Consider the following 23,093-nt stretch of genomic DNA (forward strand, 5'->3'; position numbering starts at 1 on the left):
TACATGGTCCGCTCCCAAGGAGCGAACAGAGGTACAAGGGGAGGCGCAACAAGCCCTTCTTTCCTGGGGTTCCTGTCCCTCTTCAAAAACACGATTAGGAATCAGCACGCCCAAGTGAACTTGGGTTTGCGCGATCGCAACAGGAAAAAAAAAATTATGTGGTTCTTTCCTTGAGTGATACAGAACACTGCCAAAGCTCTAATACCAATGTAACGTGCAACAGAATGAATGTTTGAACTTTGCTCAAGATGAGTGCTCCAAACTGTGCTCAAGGTTCCTTTTGTTCTTATGAAAGGGAGAGCCTTCCGTTCTTAATGAGAGAGTTCAATGGACACAAACAAAGTGAATGGACATTGTGCGTGAAAGTGTATGAGACTGAGAGATAGAGAGAGAAGAGAATACAACACCAGAGACGTAAAACCCTCCTTCGAAGGCCCCACTCTCGTTTGCGAGAGTGGTCTACGATTGCTTGAACAAACTGGTACAAATTGAATGCATGTGACTGATGCATGTCTAGGATAGACCAATGTCGACGACGGGGATGACGAGGCCGATCTAAGGGGCTGAAAATGATGCAGGCCGCTAATGTGGTTTGGTCTTTGCAGGCTGAAATCTGTTGGTCTTTAGGTGGTCAAAGGCTGAAATCTGTTGGTGCTTTATCTGCTGAAAACGCCATGTAAATGGGGTCGATTTGGGGTTTCTGGAAACGCTAGGGCTGAGGTTGTCTTGCGATGCAATCTGGATGAAAAACGCTAGCAATGGGGAGGCTATGACATTGGGGGTTTTTGAAAACCCCAAGGGCTGAAGCTGTATGGCAATAGGTGCTTGCTGATGAAAAGCTAGGTGAAGGTGAGGTTCTTGCTTGGAGGAAAACGCCACCAAGGGATCTTGCTGAGAAGTTGTCTATTGAGCAAGGTGCTCCTGCTGCCTCTTATGCCAATTAGTGCTAGCCTAGGTTTGCTTATATACAAACTTACTCGATTTGCCCTACCTACTTTCCGACAAAAGTCACTTAAATTAATAAGTGAAAAATGTCAAAAATAGGGAAAATAGGTTAAATGCATTGGAAAATTTCCTTGAAGGATTCTGATGGGAATGCTTATAATCATGTTGTGTGCAACCAGAGGATACGCATCTACACTAAGTGCATGGGCATGCACGGTCTGCGCGAACAGACTCACAAAAGTGCCAGAACACTTGCTAATCTAGACTAACTGGACTGACGGAACCCTTATCGTGTTGTAGCTTGTCCACGGACACATAGGGTTGGATGTGTCATGTGACATGAGCAGTCTTCAAAGTCCTCGGTGCAAGCGACCCTCACCCTGTATCTCAAAAAACAGGGAGGGTACAGTCTCTGAGCAAGCCGGAACAACGATGAGAACCTGTAGTCGCGTAAAGGCCCCCATCCATCTGGGCGCTGCTGACTCGAGAGGTGTGAGCCACTCAGCTAGTACTGCCTCTATGATGTCCTGACACATGCTCTGCACCCCTCTCATGCCCTGAAGCTGGATGCCCTGAAGCTCCTCTGACAAGCCTGAGAACTGTAGCCAGTCACCTAAAGTGCGTGCTGGACCCTCTGCCATGGGATCCCAGGCCTACTACCAACTAAGTGGCCTCTCTGAGTGCTAACCATGGGGTCCAAACAAGGGGCTGTCTCAGGCGCTCCTCTCTGCAAGTAGGCCGACGCTGCTCCAGGCAGGGATTTTAATTACGCGATGATACATTTTGTTAAATGTTAATTATTGTTGTTATTATCACTATTTTTTCATGTTAATAACATATCTAATGTCATGATCTACGAAAACCGGTAGAAAACGTAGAACCGGCGGGACAACCAACAATCCCAACAAGCCTGGCGGGTTTAATATGAAACCGATGGGACAAGCAAGAATCCCGCCGGGCCCGTCGTGTACCCCCTGCGGCTCTATATAACCCTTTTATAGACATCACATCACATCACCTCTTCCGCTAAATTTGGTCATCCTTTAAAATTTAGAATAAAAACTAAAGGTAAAAAAAATGAAGTCTTTTAAAAAAATTAAAACTTAATGTAACTCTGATCATGGATCATTAGTTCTTTTTTGGACTGAAACGATTCTTGAAAGGCGGTAGAAAGGTGAATCTTTGGGTCGGTATCTCTACATTTGGGATGGACTGATCTCATGCTTGGTTCACTGTTATATTTGCTAAATTGATTGCTATATTTATTAGAACTTCTATATATCATGGGTCATTAGTTCTTTTTTGGACTGAACTGATTCTTGAAAAGAGATAGAAAGGTGAATCTTTGGCGGGATGGATTGATCACATGTTTGATTCACCGCTCTATTTTCTTGCTATTCCGATTAGAGCTCCAATCATGGGTCATTAGTTCTTTTTTGGACTGGACTGATTCATGAAAGGAAGTAGAAAGGTGAATCTTTGGGTCGATATCTTTACTTTTGGGATGGACTGATCACATGTTTGATTCACCGCTGTATTTGCTTGCTATTCCAATTAGAGCTCCAATCATGGGTCATTAGTTCTTTTTTGGACTGGACTGATTCATGAAAGGAGGTAGGAAGGTGAATCTTTGGGTCGATATCTCTACTTTTGGGATGGACTGATCACATGTTCGATTCACCGCTGTATTTGCTTGCTATTTCGATTAGAGCTCCAATCATGTGTCATTAGTTCTTTTTTGGACTAGACTGATTCATGAAAGAAGGTAGGAAGGTGAATCTTTGGGTCGATATCTCTACTTTTGGGATGGACTGATCACATATTTGATTCACCGTTGTATTGGCTTACTCATGTTTGAGTAGATTGAGGGTTATTCCCTTCAGGCTTCACTACTACGCTTGTGTGTGATATTCATTATAACACTAATGTTGGGTTTGAATAATACAATGACACACCTAGTCGAAATTGCAACCATGTGCCAGTGCATCCACGTACGATGATTTGATAAAAGAAATTTTAAACCTTTAAGTTTTAATGCAAAAAACTCAAACAAAAATCAATAAATAAGGAAGGGTTTAAAAAATTACTGCTACACTGCTTTGAGAATATGAAAAGCTGCCAGAAAGTTTGGTGAAGACTTTTCAATGTACCTCTTTTGTGAAAACACAAGCACCGGCGTCACCTTTATATAGCCACGGCGGGCCCGGCGGACCAACTAATTAGCCCGGCGGGCTACAAGCGGTCTCCAGGTCTCCCTAGAGGTCAAAAAAGACGAATATCAATTATTAACAAAATATTTGTTATTTTGCATTTCTATTGTTATTAACCTGAAATTATAGTGTGATCACGTCATTTTGAAATCCCTGGCTCTAGGCCTCTCCGCAGCTGCTCCTAGGAGCGGAGCAGACTCACAGCGAAGCGGTCCTTGTAACAGACTTGGACACTCCAAGTCAAGAATCAATCATGATAGCCCCAAATAACCACTTCAAAACAGTTCAGAGTTCACAATAGATGCACTGGCCAACGGAGTTCTGTGTCTCTAGAGATATTGGCCCCAAAGAGAAAGCCCCTTTCGGTATTTCTTTTTGTATTAATTAGTGTTCAAAGTACAAGAGTGGTTTGGGTCTCACTCTCAAATCTGTGTCCAGATGCTCTGTAGAGTGGGAGCCCAACTCACATATTTAATTTACAAGGGATGCCAAAAGCAGAGCCCCAAAAGCTTCAAATCAAAAGCCTAAAAATAAAAAGCAAAGTTTTCTTTCTCTCACAAGCTCTCATGAGCTTTAGAAAATAAAGTAAGAGTATTCTCTCTCTCTCTCTATCTCAAATTGCGTAGAGCAAAAGCTGCTTTTCCCAACGCGTGATTTCCGGACATTGTCGTACGGTGCCACGTCAACATGTTTGCACATTTTCGAGGTTCAGCCCCTGCTGCCTTATAGGGTTAGGGTTAGGGACAAAATTTAGGGTTAGGGTTTTTGGCAGGTTTTAGGGTTTGCAAGTTTTAGGGTTAGGTTTCCAAATTTGGTTTTCAACACCAATTAGGGTTTCAGTTTCTGGGCAGCCATGTCATCACTTTGTGACATACACCCCTCTTAAAAGCATTGTAATCGCCCTCGATTACGCATGCAAAACAGACAGTGGCCATAAGCCATCTTAGCAGGCACTGACTGTTAGTACCTACGTACTAGGAACACACATCTAGCACATGTACCAATCGACAGTCACATCACAGGACATCATTAGACATCACAGGACATCACATGACATTCAACATTCATTCGGATCTTAGACCATGATTTATCGACAATGTAGCTAGCAATCGCATCTAGATCCAACTATGAGTTGCAGGGAGGGTGTTAAAGTTCAGAGCATCTCGAGTGAATGGTCCAATGTGATCCCAATTGTTTATTATGGCTTTAGGTATTTATTTTACTTATTTGTCAAATCTTGGGTATAGAAATTTCCTTAGGGAGGTACTTATGGTCCCCAAGGCTAGTATATAGGCACCCTAGGCCCCCATTGTATTTTATCAATTCATTGCCAAGATTGGTTGGTTCGGACATCTCTCTCTCTCTCTCTCTCTCTCTCTCTCTCAATAGTAAGAGTATATGTTTCTTTCACAATGTTCACCCCCTTTGTGCACCTATTTCTTTGAGGGTTTATAGTTATCTTTGCTAATTAAGAATGCATACTAGAAATTATATGGGATTCTAAACCTGACAAAATTCATTATTTGTGCAAATCAATTGCTTGCAGAAATTTTGTGTTACCTTCTTTGTCAATGATGTGTGACACTTTCGCATTTGGACTCCAAGATCGCTTCTTTGCTGGACATCTGGCCGTACTTCCAGCCTGTGAGCCAACATTTGAAAAGGCTCTGTCTCCTCCCCTCATAGGCTGAAGCGTTTCCTACTTGGCCACATGTGATTTGTAGAGGAATTGCTCTGCAATTTTGTTGGGCATTCATTTCTATTCATTGAAAAATGATATACGTAGCCATCATGTTTTCTGCATATCTTCCTCTGGCAACGTTTTCTAGCCTTGCAACGTGTTTGGGAAGCAGTCATGAGGACCTAATGAGGCCACCATTTGCCAGGTCCCCCACGATAGCCTTCTCTCACATATTCACGCAGGTAAACAACACGCAGAGCTTTTATTAGTTGAGTAGAGCTCCTCAGCCCATCGTTTATTGCTCAATGAACATTCATTCAACGGTTAGTGGGCTCCACTACTCCTTTTAAGAGTCTTTCACTCCTACGTCTCCAACTAGACACCGACCTCTTGAGTTATGGTATGAGCTAAGAGCCAGCTCACATGTGGCAAGTTGGCAACCCACAACCAAGCACCTGGTTGCCAGTTTTGTACATCATGTCAACGAGTGCTAGCTCAGTTGGTAGAGTCATAGCCTATGTGCCTAAGGTCTTGGGTTCAATCCCTCCTTGGTGAACTGAAGACATGTTCTAAGTGCTTAGGGACTATTCCCAATTGGGTGTGTGCATGTGATGGGATGCCTCTCTCCCTACTTGTGAGGCCGTTGTACATAGGGTGTGTGCGTGTGTTTCAAAGTTCGTGTACTCTCTAAAAAAAAAATTTGTACATCCCCCAATCATAAGAGGGATTATTCTTGTGCAAAGGGTCATCAAATAGCGACCCGCTGGCGGCTTGAATCACTTCTATGGACCTCAAGAAATCAAGTAGTGAAACTTCTATGTGATGGCTACACGAGGAGATGACCAACTCTTCGAAGACGTATTTCGATTGCCGGTTTTCCTTCTACAACAAGCTATCTTGTTTCCCTACGAGCACCTTTACTGACATGATATCCTAGAGGCATTCAATATAATAAGTGGAAGAGTGATCTTAGTGGAGAAGATGATATCAAGTCCATATTGCGCTTAGCAAGTGGCACTGGATTGATTGAGATAAGCGAGCACTTCGGGGTCGATAAGCTAGCCATCTCCAAGATTGTCTATAAGTTCATTCATAGCTTAGTCTTGTACAAGAATTGCTTCATTTACTGGTCGGGAGATGTTATTGAGATGGCTCATGTGTTACCATATACATGTGGTAGTGATGTGTGTGAGCACACTAGGACCGCCCGGGCATTTTTTCCCCGTGCATTGTATATACGCCCATCACTCTAGGGCTATCTATCTTTCCATTGCACACTAAGTGACACACTCTCTATTGTGTGCCTTGAGCTTCCTTCATCTTCTCCAAGCTGTATGCATTTCTCTACAACCCTAATTACAACACTTGGTATTAGAGCAGCTTGCGTCCTCCCAGGCTTAGTCGCTAGCATCTCCAACATACGCCTGCTCATTTTCTCCGATTTCAGTGAGCTTTGGCGAGCGTTCGCAGGTCGACAAAAATTTCGGGTAAACTCGTAGAGCTTAGTCTGCTCAAATTCCTGATTCAGGCTCATTTCGGCCTCTGTTTCCACTACAGGCAGTACTGCACAGGCTATTTCGTCATTTTGTGCAAAATTTGTGTCAGTGTCATTTTTTGCATAACAGGTGCCTTACAGTCTTTTACATTTTGTTCTATATAGCACGTGTTGTTCCCGCTTCATTTCTCCTCTTTTCGGGCAGTTTTCACATCAGGTGCAACATTTACCATGGCTGACAACAACATAGATGTGTTCCAGATGTTTGCTGCTGAGGATAGATTGGATGGGGACAATTACCCTATGTGGGCTTACACGATGCAACATGTCCTTGTGTTAAAGGGCATCTGGAATATTGTGCAGGGCATTGATGTATGTCCTGGTTCTGAGGATGCAGGCGATGTTGAGGATGTGGCAGGTCTTGTTGCAAGGATTGCTGCTATTAGAGTTGTTTTGTCTATGGCAGAACAATCTCGTTGGGATGTAAAGGACGTGCAGGCTCATGCATTGATTGTGTTCTCTATGAAGTGCACCATTGTTCCTCACATCATTCAGTAAAATCTGCAAAACAGGCTTGGGTTATTTTGGTTGGTCTTTATTCAAGTCCCAATGAGGCTAAAATTGGTTTGCTACATAAAAAGCTGGAGTCGAAGATTATGCATGAGGAAGATGATATGGACACTTTCCTTGCTGGTGTTAAGGATATCAATGAGCAACTTATTTCTGTAGGTGAAGTCATTTTAGATAGTTCCCTTGTGTAGACTGTTCTTGATGCCTTACCAGATTCTTACCAGACTTTTGCTAGTACTCGGAGACTTATGACCCATGCAGGAACAACCTTGCACATGCATGCGTAGGTTTATTCAAATATGCATGCTCGTAATGTATGCATGCGTCTATGCACGGGTACGTTTATACATGTGTATGTCTAGATTCTATGTCCATGTATGTTTAAGCATTTTTAGGTCTAATACACATAAGAATAAACATGCTTGAACATGCATAATCACCGTGCATACCCATGCAAGAACAACCTTGCACACGCATGCGTAGGTTTAATGTGTCTATGTACGGGTTTGTTTATGCATGTGTATGTATATGCCCATGTATGGTTAAGCATTTTTAGGTCTAATACACATAAGAATAAACATGCTTAACCATGCATAATCACCGTGCATGCATGAACCTTGCACATGAATGCGTAGGTCTATTCAAGAATGCATGCTCATAATGTATGCATGTGTCTATGCACGGGTATGTTTAAGCATTTTAAGGTTTAGTACGCACAAGAATAAACATGCTTGAACATGCATAATCACCCTGCATGCATGAACAACCTTGCACATGCATGCGTAGATTTATTCAAGAATGCATGCTCGTAATGTATGCATGTGTCTATGCACGGGTATGTTTAAGCATTTTTAGGTCTAATACGCACAAGAATAAACATGCTTGAACATGCATAATCACCCTGCATGCATGAACAAGCTTGCACATGCATGCGTAGGTTTATTTAAGAATGCATGCTCGTAACGTATGTCTATGCACGGGTATGTTTATGCCCATGCACGTTTAAGAATTTTTAGGTCTAATACACACAAGAATAAACATGCTTAAACATGCATAATCACCGTGCATGTATGAACAACCTTGCACACGCATGCGTAGGTTTATTCAAGAATGCATGCTCGTAATGTATGCATGTGTCTAAGCACGGGTATGTTTATGCCCATGTACGTTTAAGCATTTTTATGTCTAATACACACAAGCATAAACATGCTCAAACATGCATGCTCATGGGATGTTTAATTGATGTAGTACAAGGAGCTTGTTTATTTATCCTTAAACCGGAAGATATTCTATTGCAAACTCGCGGCATGTTAGGACCTACGACTAGTCATTGTAGGCATAGTAGGCAGAAAGCGTATGGTACGCCACCTCTCAAAAGAGCATGGTCATAGTGTGGAAATCCCCAACCAGTGCCTTGCTCAGAAACATACTACGAGTGGGGATAATAAGGACATAGAATTAGCAAAGTGTGCATTGCGATCTTTCAATCCATCCCTTCCACACAACTCCAAACTAGCCCTTGTCTTCATTGCCGGTTACATGGAGTGCAAGAAAGGGAAGAGAGAAGATCAACCCCTCAATGAAGGTAACACAAAGAATCTTACTCAAGATTCTTCTTGCATGTATGTTGTGCTTTACACATTTATTTGATCATTATGTTTTGGTGGCTGTAGTTGATTTGGTCACCCCTCCTCACGTACAAAGACATGAAGGGGAGCCTCACATTCCTGAAGGTGTGCTTCATGAGGTAGCGGCCGACATGAATGCATTGGAAGAGGTGGAAAACTCCATTGATGTTGAGGATGAAGGACCTATCATTGCTCACCATGTCGTGGCTGGCCCTAGAAAGGGTAAGAGGCCTCATAGAAAAGTGCCAAAGAATGATGTTGCTGCTACCCGACGATCTACAAGATTGAATACATGTGCAATTTAATGTTGCTTTGTATTAAAGATACGTGGGATTCCTTCTACTTGCCATGTGCAAAAGACAATTGTTTCCTTTGTTAATTCATGGTGTTTTGGTTTATTATTTGACTCTCTCATACATATATATGAGCACTCACTTCCTCTCCCTTAAAGTGACCACCCTTTCTCTCCCTCAATATCAACTCTCTCTCTCTCTCTCTCTCTCTTCTCTCTCTCTCTCTCTCTCTCTCACTCTCACACACACACACACACACACACACAAACTTGCATGAGCGAAAGTCACATATTAAGCATTACCGCAAGAATGATACAATGTAATTTTACAACACATTTGGGGTTGTCGTTTTGGCTTTCTTATCCAATTTAGCTTGCATGGACACTTTGTGTTGTTTCTCGGGCCTAGTAAAGGGCTGCACACCCCTCTCTTGCTTTCTTTTAGAAGATCTTTTCTCAATGAACGGCTTTGCCCTCTTTAGGGTATTGCCAAAGCCATCCTCCATAGTAGAAAAAATTGCCATGTCATGATGTGCCTTCACCAAATTCACATGGGCCAATGTGCACCTTATTTCATCACATGCTTCCTTGATGAGTGCTTTGTCTCCTTCCAAAGTCACTAACAATTCATCAAAGATTTGCTGGAGTGGTTGAATGCTCACCTTTGATGTTGAAGAATCATCATGTGCATGCTCCCCTTATTCCATGCATGGGTACGCCCATGCTTGTAGGAGGAGAGCCGCCACTAGAGAATGCTTTTGTGTGGGCCTCCATTCTTCCTCTTGGTTGCCTGCCTAATTGCATGATTCATACATGTCCATGCATTGCTTCACAAGTGAGGATTGGGTATCTCCTCTCATTATCATGACCTTAATTTGATGCTTGCATATGTTTCCTTGCTCAGCCCACTTACAAGTGCAACATGCCCATTCACAATCGGAGTTGAATACCGTGTACCCTTGGCCAGGGGATGAAACACTTTCCACAAAAGCCACCCCCTTGGAGGAATCCACAAAGGTGACATGCCCATTAGGAATGTGAAGCGCCCATTGGTAGGAGTTCTCAACAACCACCTCTATGGAATTTTTGCGCTTGAATCCATTATCCTTCAAATTGTTGAACGAACCAATAGTGCAAGACACTAGTGGTTAGCTTGTGCAAGAGCCAATCTACATGCCGAGCAAAAAGCCTTTTAGTGGAACCAAGGAACTTAGACTTTAATTGGCCATGATATGCCTCGGCACCATTCGTATCTTGTCTAGCATGAGGAAAATTGCGTGTTGCCCGCACCCACATTTCTATGCCATAAGGAAAAAAAGGGTTAAGAGAAATGGGATAAGGATATGGATACATGAGATATGTGTGAAGGCATTGTCTCACCTGTCTTGGGCTCCCAATAGGTCTTAAGGTACATGGTGAATTCAATTTCTTGGCTATATTTGTTGTAGAAGGACTCGAGCATCAACTTTGCCTCCTCCTTGGTGACCTCCTCCCTTGTTGAACATGCACCCTGCATATTCATAATTTCCCCAAAGCCCAAAACATCTCTACTCTTTTTGACCAATCCTTGACCTTTCTAATAAGATATTTTAGCCAACATCGCTTGACATGCCACAAACAAAGTAGAATAGGTTGATGGAATACAATTTTGCTAAACAAACCCCACTAACTTTTGTAAGTGCATGCCTCAACATAGTTATTCATGTAAACAATAAAGTTTTGGAAGGTCTATACCTTAGAGCGGCTATCTCTTGCTCCGCATCATCAACCATAAATGCTCCAGGCTCCCAAGACTTGTGGTGGTCGAGCATGGAGTTCCTAGAGCAGGTCAACCAGGTTTGAGTGCTTTCAAAGGTGGCGTGGGTGTGCAATGCTTGAATGTGATTTTCCATAACTTGTTGAGGTGAGAATCCACAAAACAACATGTTTGCAACCAAAACTTTCTTGTGCATAGATATCCAAGGAGAGAACTTTGAAGAATTGCCATCATGACAAGAACCATGGCACATCTCATCATCCCTATTCGTGTGACAGGGATGGATGTACGAAATGACGCCCACATCTGGCTCATTTGCCAATCTCTTAACTTGGAAGTGACATTGACAACCTCGTAAAAACATGCCTTTATTAAGTGGTGGACGCCTCTTCTTTTTTCCGTTTGATGGGCCTTGTGGGGATGCTTCATTACCATCTTCAAATGGTGCACCATCTCCCTCTATCACACAATTTTGTGTATGAGATGATGTAGATGATGACTTTGGTCCAAATGCACACCAAAACTTGGCATGAAGTAGGCTAAATTCCTAATTGTATTGCGATTAACCATCATAACAATATGATTAGAGGTTGATTGAAGTTGGAGATACACGTACACTTTCCGCTCAATCCATGTGTCGATAGTGATGCGCTTAAGTTGTTCCGGTGTTCTCCTATGGTGCGTGCTAATTTTGAAGGACTTAGGAAAATTCTCAGACTTTCCCTCGCCGGTTACGAAGTCATTCACTCGAGACCACGAAATTTGAGCTTCGAGCATTATTCAATTCTTGGATTTCTCGTTGTATATATGCAACCATTGTAGTGATGAAGAATTGAAGATACCGGGGTTAGGAATTTGTAGATTCATCTTGGATTTCTTGTTGTATATATGCAACCATTGTAGTGATGAATAATTGAAGATACCGGGGTTAGGAATTTGTAGATGCATCTTGGATTGAGAGGCCGCAAGGGAGGGAATTAGCACTTGCAATTCACATGAACGAACTCATAGTATGGATGCGGAGAGAGGGAGAGAGAGAGAGAGAGAGAGAGAGAGAGAGAGAGAGAGAGAGAGAGAGAGAGAGAGAGAGAGAGAATTGTCTACTCCCTTGATCAACATTGTGATTTTTTTCTTGTGTGTGTGTGTGTGTGAGTGAGTGATGGAGATCTCATGAACCACCCAAAGTGAGAGTGAATGTGTTCCATGTGTGTGTGTGTGTTTGAATGTGTTCCATATATTTAGTGTGTGTCTGAGAGAGAGGGAGAAAGGGGAGGGGGAAAGAGCCAAATTTCAAGTCGGCCACTGGAGATCTCATGAACCACCCAAAGTGAGAGTGAATGTGTTCCATGTGTGTGTGTGTGTGAATGTGTTCCATATATTTTGTGTGTGTGAGAGAGAGAGAGAGAGGGGAGGGGAAAAGAGCCAACTTCCAAGTCGGCCACTGGAGGAGCCAACTTTAATGGCAATTAAATTTTAATTGCTGGCAACGTTTGTTGTGATAATATATTGCCAAAGAGGGTAGCAGCGCCAGCTCTGCATCTGAAATCGGCGCTCGAGGTGTTGACGCAATACAGCCTAGCATGTGCGCTTTTCATATGCCACGTTGGAGACATGCTGCACTGCTTGCGTGGCTGTGTTGACTGTGCTTGCATAGCTTCCAACGAGCATGAGAGTCCGTTTTTTAGACTGAGCCCTGGTGGGACAGGTGGAGCGGGCTGAAAGCGCACAAACCGGGGGGGGGGGAGTGGACAGCAGGCATCGTAGGGGGATGTGGGCAGCATAGAAAAATAGTAGGGGTTGGCGCGAGGGCAATAGGGGAATGGGGAGGGGGTGTCATGAGGCAGGTATGAACAGGGCAAAGGCGGCTAGGGGTCTCTCTCCTCTCTCTCTCTCTCTCTCTCTCTCTCTCTCTCTCTCTCTCTCTCTCTCTCTCTCTCTCTCTCTCTCAGGTTGCACACATGCACGCCATCGACGGGTATGTGTCCGATGGAAAAGACTGATGAGCCCACCACAGGCTCGTCACACCCCTGTCAAAACACACCGTTTCTTGACCTGCTGCAATTGGCACAACACTAGGTTTGCCTTCCCATTCAACGCCGGTTGTAGCCGTTCGAGTCGTTGGAGAATCTCTGATTTGACATAGCACTCTGCAAGCCATTGACTGCATCTCTCTCTCTCTTCATTTCTCTCACAAAAAGGCTAGGCATGTGCGCGTACTACCAATTGACTGCACTCGTTCATCCTCACCGCTAAATCTCACCATTGCTGGTGCATGTGCGCACTCTATCTCTGTCTTATGTTGCTCACATGGAGCATTGAAAAAGGAACCTCCACATCAGCAAGACCCACCACGCCCTTGCAGTGATAGAAATGCCTTGCAAACGTTGCTATCACAATGGAGCCCCCCCTTCAGCATGTTCAACGAACGTTCATTGCGTTCAAGTGGAGGGAATTATTTTGCACGCGTTGCAGACTTGGAAAAGTTGCGCCAGTTGATGTGGAGCTCACTGATTGTCTGTTTGCTCTAGGCTTTGAAGGTCAGCAATATGTCATTTGCAGCTCTACATGAACGTCTGTCGTCATGTGCGCAAAGCAATAGCCGGCCTGAAGCACATTCATAGTTCCAACGATTGCACCGCAAATGCCTCATGTGCGCGTTACATCTCTCTCCTGTTGTCTTCTATTGCCTTGTCTTCTATCACATTTTGTCTTCTACCGCAAGTTGTCTTCTATCGAGAGCCTTCTATCACCGGCTCTATGCTGCTAGCAGGTCACGGGAGGCAATGAAAGCAACAACAAGATGGAAGCCTCACACAAAGTGCCTGAGGATGGACCAACAACTGACCTTGGAGATGACGATATCTATGAAACCCCGCCTAATCGAAAGCGGCATTTAGCAAAAGGATTCGAGAGAGAACAATGTCGCTAAGTTCTATGAGAGTAGAGAAACTTTCTAGAGTCAAAGATGACTTGTAACGAAAGTGGACTATGAACATTTAGAATAACGGAATTAAGAAAACTCTAGTGAGAATTTTTATGAGAATACTTTGAGAAAATAGAGGGAGAACTTGATTAGAGGTAGCAACATAACCATTATACCTAATTAACTTGGCATGAACAATACTTTGCAAGATAGAGAATTAGAGAACTTGACAACAGTTGAGGACCGGATTTGTGGAGCTGGTCCCCCTCCAAAAGGCTTTTGTATTATAGCTTCTTCCATAAAGAGAGACTTGGTACAATACAAGCTTTGTATTCCTTGAGACCTTAATGGTGCAATGAATATAGAGAGCTTCATGTACCACAATTATGCACGTAACTTAGCTAAATGAAAACATTAACTTGTCCTGGCCTCAGTCCCAAGACCTCAAACACCTTCGAAGGTGGAGAGAGCTAGCAGGAAATGAGGGTAGGGAAGAGGAATAATAAGTATTCTTATGAGAAAGAAGTAGTGTCCTCTCATAACATTACTCATAGAGATTAGCATCGCATAATAGCATAACAATGGAGATGAAGAAGATGGCTAGCATATCATTGAAGCATGGCTCTTGGTTGGATTTGCATTCCATATCCAAGAGTTGTTGGTGTAGGCTCTCAACTTCTCAAGCTTCGAGAAGAAGATGGAGTTCTTGCACTTTCACAAAGTGACAATGAGATCATGTGTGTGTGTGTGTGTGAGAGAGAGAGAGAGTATACCCCCAATCACACCCCCAGCTTTCTTTGGTTGACCCCTCCTTGTAGCTCATCCTTGAATTTGATTGGATCCCTGCAAGCCTAGCCAATCACATATCAAGCAACATGGGTAGTAGTTGGACAAGAGTCCTCCTTACCCCTTTTAGAGAGAGGGCTTGATAATGCCTATATAACTATTTAATTAAACTAAATGCTCATTGGACCTCTCTCAAAGTCCACCAATAGGCTTTACGCACACTATGGTGACAACCTAGCTAGGAGTTTGACATGTGTCCCATATGTCTCTTTGAGCAAGGGGTGTTCCTAGAGTGAGGGGAAGGTCATTCTCTCTCATCCCCTACTTGCATGGCTCGCCCCCCTCATCGTAGGCCTTGGTTTTCCTTCAAGCTTCTCAAGCACCTTGTCCCATAATCATGACAAGCACCTCAAGCACCTAAGTCAGCGAGCACGACAAGCACCTCAAGCACCTTAGTCAACTCAAGCATGAAAAACACCTCAAGCACAGACTTAACTTGTCTAAGGTCTAACATACTCTAAGGTCTTAGGTCTAAGGACTTTTAACACTAACCTTTGGAGGTCTTCAATGAAGTTAACCCTAAGGTCTTTTAAGCTCCATTAGCTGGCATTGCTCTTTTCTAGACCATCTCCCATTTGGACCTATTGCCTTTGGTCCAGTGCTGAGGTAAATCTAAAAGCACATGTCTATATTCTAACTCTTGTTCTAGTTTATTCTCCCACATTAAATGATCAGTTCAAGATGAGAAAATCATTTGGTTTAGTTAGATATTAGGTTTTATGTAATGGAAATGGCCTATGAACTTTGAGAGTAGCAGAATTAGGAAATTAGATAAAGCACTTTTGTGAGATTACTTTGTGAGCATAGCGGGTGAACTTAATTGATGGTAGCAACATAAACATGGTACTTAGTTAACTTGGCATGAACAATACTTTTGCAAGAGAGAGAGTTTAGAGAACATTACAACAATTGAGGACCGGATTCATACGGAGCCGGTCCCCCCTCCAATAGGCATTTCTATTATAGTTTCTCCCATCAAGAGAGACTTGGTACAATACAATCTTTGTGTTCCTTGTGACCTTGGTGATGCAATGAAGATGGAAAGATTCATGCATCACAATCATAACATAAACTTTGTAGAAAGCATTAACTATCCCAAGTCTCAGTCCCAAGGCCTCAAACACCTTCAAAGGTGGAGAGAGCTAGCGGGGAATGAGGGTAGGGAAGAGGAAGAGGAAACATTCGATAGGAGAAAGAAATAGTTCCTCACTTATCATCACTCTTCTTGCTAGCACACATAATAGTATAGTAATGAAGATGGAGAAGATGACAAGCTTAAGCATTGAAGCATGGATCTTGGTTGGATTTGCATTCCATAGCCAAGAGTGCTGTTGTAGGCTCTCACTTCTCACAATCTTGGAGAAGGAGGTGGAATTCCTCAACTTTCACCAAGTGAGAATGATCCACAAAATGAGTGTGTATGTGGTGTATACCCTCCCAACACCCCTTTTGCTTTCTTGGGGTGAGTACTAGCCTTTCCACATGCTTCAAGCTCATTGGACCCCTCTCTCCCTAGCCAATCACATGCAGCATGCATTTAAGTACATGGGTAGTCTTTGGACAAGTGTCCTCCTTACCCCTTAGAGAGAGAGAGATAGCTTGAAAATATCTAGATATTTTTTGGATGGAACTAGAAGCTCATTGGACCCCTCTTTAGCCCAACCAATAGCATTCAAGCACACCATGTGGCTAAGCATAGGGAGAGTCTGACATGTGTCCCATGTGCCCTTTGAGAAAAGGGGTGCCCTTTGGGTGAGTGGGAGGTTAAGTCAAAGATTCCCCTAACTTTGGGAATTTCCCCTCCTTTGTAGGGTCTCTTTTTGACTCAAGCACCTTACCCCCCATGCATGGGAAGCTTCTCAAGCTTCTAAAGCACCTTCCTCATTAAGCACGACAAGCACCTTAGTCATCAAGCATGAGAAGCACCTCAAGCTTAGGTCGGGTTCCCACCTCAAGCTCAGCCTAAGGTCAAAGGACTTTTAACACTAACTATTGGAGGTCTTTAATGAAGCTAACTCTAAGTCCTTTTAAGCTCCAATAGATGCACGTTGCTCTTTGATAGCCTATCTCCTTTTGGACCCGTATTGAGATGTAACCATCTCTGCTCTTGGTCCTCTGTTTAGATAAGTCTAGAAGCACTTATTACACATTGCTCTTTGGTAGACCATCTCCTTTTGGGCCCGTATTGAGATGCAACCATCTCTCCTTTTGGTCCCCTGCTGAGATAGGTCTAGAAGCACATGTCTCTATTCTAATTCTTGTTCCCGCTTATTCTCCCACATTAAAATGATTAGTTTAATATGAAAAAATCATTTGGGTAAGCTAGATATTAGATTTTATGACATTACCTCTCTCTTGATCATAGTCGTCCTCGACTATGAGGTAAAGAAAATAAAGCCTTAGTCATTAGTTATGTTTCTTAGCGGGTAGAGGATCCCTTTTTACCCTACTACATCATTCCAAAATGGATGACTAATCCATTTGGGGCTTGGGGGGCTTAGTTGCCGCAAGCATGTCTAATCTTGAGTCCATTTCATTCTCCCAAAGTAGAGTAAAAAATTATACTTGGTGTTTGAGAGACATTGTCATCACAACATGATTCTTAGCATGCATACTACTTAAATTTGTGCACAATAAAAAGAGAACTAGTCTGATATGAAAAAAATATTCATCATCTAAAAGAAACATTTACATTTTCTTACACTAATGTAGCATTGTAAGCATTGACAAGGTTCATACTATCCTTAAGATGTATTTCTTGCATCCATCTACCATCTTCAAAAGGATAATTTTTGAATTTAATAAGATACCGTTGAATAATCTTACCATGTCTTAGTACTGTGTCTTCATGTCAAAGAATCGATTCGGACTGAAGCACCTCTTCGTGATCTTCGATCTCAGGCGGGTCCTCAATGATTGGTTCTTGTGGTGGCTCTCCTTTGTAAGGCTTAAGTAGGCTCACATGAAAAGCATTGTGAATGAGCCAATGGTTGGTCAACTTGAGTTGATAGGCCATCTCATTGATTGGTTTTAGGATTTGAAAAGGACCATAGTATCTTTTTTCTAATTTAGCATAATACTTTTGGTGGCCCGTAGGATTTTTGCCCGTAGTTTTCCTCAATCAAGCCTTGGGAAATTTGAGTGGGACCCACTCATTTTCCTTAAAAGCTAAGGCCCTTTTGTGCTTGTTAGCAACAACCTTTTGCCTTTGCTACGAGATGGATATAGCCTCCTTAATCTGGAAAGATTCTTGTAGGTCTTTGCTATACTCATCTCGACAACGAAGGTCTTCCCATGTACCTTAAGTAGCAAGGGACTTTTATGTCTTCCTTCAATGATTTTGAAAGGTGCCTTTCCGTAGTAGTATGGACAGTGTTATTGTATGCATACTCTACACGAGGGAAGTACCTTTCCCATTGGGATTGTTGGGCTACTTCGGTAACATACATCTTAATAAGATCTAGAATCGTAAGGTTGGCTATTTCACTTTGGCCATCCGTTCGTGGGTGATAGGCCAAAGATAAATTAAGCTTAGTACCTAGATTCTCAAAGAGACCCTTCCAAAAATTACTGCTCTATCCGACACTATTGATGTTGACAATCCATGGTATTTTAAAATTTGGGATATGAAGAGGGTTGCCATTTGGTGTGCCATAATAGTCTTTTTGACCGGTATAAAATGTGCTTGTTTACTAAATCTGTCTACTATTGTCCATATTCCTGTATTCACACGGAGCATGGGATTCATACTCACTTTCTCACGAAGAGAGTGAGTAACACATAGGCTATTTCCATAGATAAGATAACCATCTTGCAAGGTGAATGGTTCTTCTTTCTTCCCTAAGTCAAAGGCTAAAATTACATCTTTAAAATTGGTCAGTAGCATACTCATCTATCATAGAAGATAGATCATTGTGAGTTGCTATGGACACCGCATTGGCTCTTGGCCGTCGTGATAGTGCATCCACTACTTGATTGTGCTTGCCAGCAATGTGAGCAATATGAAAATTGAATTGCAAAAGAAAATTTTCTGACCTCATTTGTTTGTCAGAGAGCTTGGTTTGCATCATAAAGTACTTAAGACTTTTGTGATCAGTGCGTAGGATGAATAGAGTCCCCAAAGGATAGTGCTTCCATATGTCGAGAACATTTAGGATAGCTAGTAGCTCCTTCTCGTAGATGCCCAATACTCGCTCGTCAAAATTGAGTCTTCGACCCTCATATGCTATGGCATGCCCTTCTTGAAGCAAAAATGCTCCAAGGCAATATCCACAAGCATCACATTAGACCTCAAATAGTTTTGATAGCTCTGGTAGTGTAAGCACGGATTGGAGGTAAGCTTTTCTTTAAGCTTGTCAAAAGCACTTTGCTCTTTAGCAGTCTATATGTAAACAATTTTCTTTGTCAAGTCATGGCCCTGCTATTTGGGAAAATTTAGCTATGAAGAGTCTATAGTATGCACACTTACTAATAAAGCTATGTAGCTCATGTACATTCCTTGGATTAGGCATCCTTTTATTACCTCAAGCTTGGTTGGATCCATAGAGATACCATCTTGAGAGATAATATGACCTAAGTATTGAATCTCTTGGAGGAAAAATTCACTCTTCTTTTGGTTAATGAAAAGTTTATTATCCCTCATATCTTGAAAAACTACCTGGAGGTGTTGCTTATGCTCCTCCAAAGATTTGGAGTAAATGATAATGTCGTCGAAGAACACTCCAGGGAACTTGCGGTAGGGTCTAAAGATGATCTTCATTAGGCGGTTGAACGTGGCTGGAGCATTTGTCAAACCAAAAGGCATGACAAGATATTTATAAAGACCAAACGTTGTACAAAGCGTGGTATTTGTTAAAGTTTAGGCATCTCAAGTGAACTGCCCAATGTGATCCCATTATTTAGTTTCGCTTTTAGGTATTTATTTTACTTATTTGTCAAAATCTTGGGTATGGAAATTTGCTCGGATTGCTATATAAGCAACCCCTTGTCTCCAATGTATACACATTCAGTTATTCATTGACAAGGTTGATTGGTTCAAGAGACTCTCTCTCTCTCTCTCTCTCTCTCTCTCTCTCTCTCTCTCTCTCGTGCTCTGTGCACATTTGTCGCACGTGTCAAAGCAAGGGACTTGCCGTACACTGTGTGCGAGTCACAAATGGCTGTAAGCACACAACCAAATTAATCTAGCAAGCTCAAGAGAGCAAGGGTGTGTCACTCACTGCCCTACGCTCGCCTTCATGGAGGATTCCTCGACACAAAGGAGAGGGAGCTACCGTCATGCCGCGCTCTACCGCCTCACCACTGCCGTGCCATCGCAACGCTCAATCATACTCTTTCTCTCTCTCTCTATCTATCTCTCTCTCTCTCACACACACACACACACATACACACACATAAACACACACACAATGAGATGAAGAAGAAGATGGAGATGGAGCAAGAGCACTCTTCAATTGCAAAAATGAGAGAATGAGTGATTTTTAGGTTTAGGTGACTTTTATATGAGCTCGCCCATTCACACTTGGGCACCCATGCTTAGCCAACTAACCCTTGAATGTTCCAGTTAGAGTGCGCCTCTCATTGGCGATCACTCTTACCCTTTTCCTATTGGATCGAGAAGCCCGGCCCATGACTACTAGAAGTGGACGCCAGTGGTTAACATGCCCCCCTTCTTGATGTAGATTCTACCCCCGGAATATAACAGTGCAGCATCGGGATCCACGATAGGAGTACCTATAGCAGAAGAAAAACAACATTGTGAAAGCTCAAAGGCAGCATGTGAAGGCGTACAATAAGTGAGATGCATACATGATATTCTAGGAAATGCAATAAAAAATCATGAAGTGTAACATTGCCAACTAGAACAAGCGTAGTACGTGAATGAGATGCTATTGAGTTAAGGTCTATTAGGTTGACTCTAGAGAAGTACACAAGAGCTAGGGCTAAAGTAAGTACTAGATTGACTATAATTAATTAAAAATGTCAACCAAAGAGTAGTTAACCCTAGGAATGCTCGTCGGGGTCTAAAGACTAGTGATCTTGTCACTTATACCACTTAAGTGTGATCAACATAAAATACAAGGAAGTTTGTGCTATTTGCTATCTTTTTTTTTTTTTTCCTTTCTTTTTTTTTTTGTTGTTGTTGTCATAGTTGCTACAAGTCGCTGGGGGACTCGAGGTCTCAAATACCAGCTTAACACATGGAATTCCACAACCAAAGTCACACTTAATAATGTGGAATAAGCTAGAGAGAACTATATTCTGATAGCCTAAAACATTACTAAAGTTACTACAATTGATAGACTATTTAAGAATTAGAGTCAGCAATTAAGTGGCATAGTTTAGCCTAAGGTCCTGATACCTACAAGACAACTAATAGACCAAACTCAAAGAGAAGTACAAGGTACTAGAAGTTTGAAAAAATAAAAGCATCTAAATCGGCAGTGTCACAACTTCATAAATTTTATGCGTTGTTAGAACTCAAATGACAAGATGCAAACATGTAACTATGGAAAGCTTAGTTAAAAGGAAGTAGTACACCTGATATAATGGAGAACATCCGTTGTAACATGTAAACATCCATTGTCGTTGTCCTTCGAAGGCATCCTTATGTAGTCACAAACTGCACAATAGTCACCACCAAACATCCACCTTCCAGAGGCACATCGGTGGGAAAAAAAGAACTTTGCTAATCAGTAAACTCTAAAACAGAGACACTCCTATCGTACTAATCCTACCTACCCTCCATCACTCGAGTGATGAGGATCAAAGTAAGTGGAGATTGGAGAGCTCGATCGGTAGCTCCAAGGCTAAACCACCATCCTCATCATCAAGGTAGGTGTAATCCTCTTCGGTAAGACCGTGTGTCTCGTCTTGTCCAATCGCCATTATCGTCCTCGTCCTCTTCCATGCAGAATAGTATTAGGAATGTCACGAGGCGTGCATACTCAGCCTGGGAAAAAGGATAAACTTGGGCAATTGGACGAACTTCATGGACAGAATAGGGATCCGTCGTAGTCAAGAGGCAAACCAGGCACTCTAACTCCTGAACATTTCTCTCACAAGCGAGTGTTTCAACCCCATTGAGAGGAAATATGAGGATAACATAAATGCATTACTTGGGACAGGTAAGAAGTATATTCGTAAGAATCAGCCATATCTGTGAACACAAATAGAGGATGGTTAGGTGTTTGATGACATAGGTTTCTGTTTCAGTGTACCTAATGTGACATGTGTAGGTTTGGGTCAATGATTTTGACTAGTATTGTGCACACTTGTTTGCTATTTGCTCTTGCTCTTTACTATATTTTTTTTGTTTTTTTTTGTTTTAAACTAGGGTGGTTAGTTATTTTATATATATATATATACACATACACATAACACACACACACACACACACACACAATCCCTAAAATCAAAAAGCTCAAGGGTCAAGGAAAGAAGAGTAAGAGGGAAATAGTTCAATAGGCTGACGTGAATGGAGACTCGCCCCTTCCTTGGGTAGATCATACTTTAAAAGGATGTCATCACCTTTTGGAACCAGTTATTCCAATTGGTAATGGGTGAGGATTTTAGCCAGTAGTTCTCTATTACCTTGGGTGCCTCATCAAGTTGCAAGGGTGGTAAGGTACTCTCCCAGGAACGAACTTGAAGTAGTGCATCAGGTAATAATTGAACAATGGGAGGTGTCGAATCTTTTGTAGCTTCATGGAGGATGCCTATGGTAGGTGGAGGTTGTGTAGAAGCTTTTACCTCTATGGATGCATTACATGAGGAGCTAGAAGCTTCATGGAACTCCCCTTTCCTGAGCTAAGCTGAATAGATTGGTTTTGCCTTAGAACCCAAACTAGCTCTGGAATAGGTGTGTAGCATTCTGTGATCTTTCCCTTCCCATGGTCTTCCATCGGCTTTGGAATTACAAGGTTTGTCTCACATGGTTTTGTAGTGGATAGGGAAGGACACGATTTACGTTTAGGTACCCAAATTCAATCATTTCCATCATAGTAGCCTTGGGCTTGTAATAAATGTTTGGGAATCCAACATGGTTTGGTTTTCACCTTCTTAACCCGAGTGGACGCCTTCCTTCGAGGTTTCCTTTGTGAATTAACTTGAACTATAGGGGGGTCCGATAACGATACTTTGGGGACCCATTGATATGTACCCTTCGTTAGATCACATGAAGACTTTGATGTAGCACTTTCTATCGTAGTTGCCATGGAAGTTGAAGCTTTAGAGGGTTGTGCTACTGGCAAGGATGTTGTGATTTTTTGGATTGGAATTTTTTGTTGTTTTTTGTGTTACGAAGAGGTGAGATTTCAGTTGTTATTCTTGAGCCGTAGGGCCATGAGTTAGTTTCTGCATCGTGATATCTCTGTCTCCCAATCGATATTACATTTGACAACAGAAATCCATTTGCACCCCAGGTTTTATTACCCTCCATAGTACCAACAGGCATGACAAAAAGCTTTGAACCACGGTTCCATTGTCATAAAGAATAGGGTGTGTGTGATTCCCAGATTAGTGGCATAAGACGTTGTTGTCTTTCTCGAGCCCCAACTCTTGCTTGGATCTTTTAAAGCTCTGCCTATTCTTTGGCTGCTTTCTTTTGACGGATGGTTGTACCTTTATTATGTCATCTCCTTCGGTATGACTCAATTTGGCTTCTATGTAGCCTAGTTGTGCGATGTCAATGGGTTGTGGACTACACCACATACTCTTTGAAGATATTCACCCCAGTTATCTACCAA

The 23,093-nt window shown here is 42.4% G+C and overlaps 1 protein-coding gene across 1 annotated transcript; it reads left to right on the forward strand.

Moving 5' to 3' along the window:
* Positions 1 to 8,155: 8,155 nt before the first annotated feature.
* Positions 8,156 to 8,834, forward strand: LOC147436455 (uncharacterized). Its single transcript, XM_086488170.1, has 2 exons — positions 8,156 to 8,486; positions 8,575 to 8,834. The coding sequence occupies exons 1-2, from the start codon at positions 8,258 to 8,260 to the stop codon at positions 8,832 to 8,834; spliced, it is 489 nt and encodes a 162-aa protein (XP_086344296.1). The 5' UTR covers positions 8,156 to 8,257.
* The last annotated feature ends 14,259 nt before the right edge of the window (positions 8,835 to 23,093 follow it).

The sequence above is a fragment of the Adiantum capillus-veneris genome, chromosome 18 (genome assembly GCF_014529385.1).
Source record: "Adiantum capillus-veneris isolate H3 chromosome 18, ASM1452938v2, whole genome shotgun sequence".
NCBI lineage: Eukaryota > Viridiplantae > Streptophyta > Polypodiopsida > Polypodiales > Pteridaceae > Adiantum > Adiantum capillus-veneris.

Excerpts from the sequence above, each read along its gene's own strand:
- LOC147436455 (XM_086488170.1), top strand. The coding sequence starts at position 8,258 with ATGGTACGCCACCTCTCAAAAGAGCATGGTCATAGTGTGGAAATCCCC. Across the intron at positions 8,487-8,574 it reads AGATCAACCCCTCAATGAAG|TTGATTTGGTCACCCCTCCT; the intron begins GTAACACAAAGA and ends TGGTGGCTGTAG.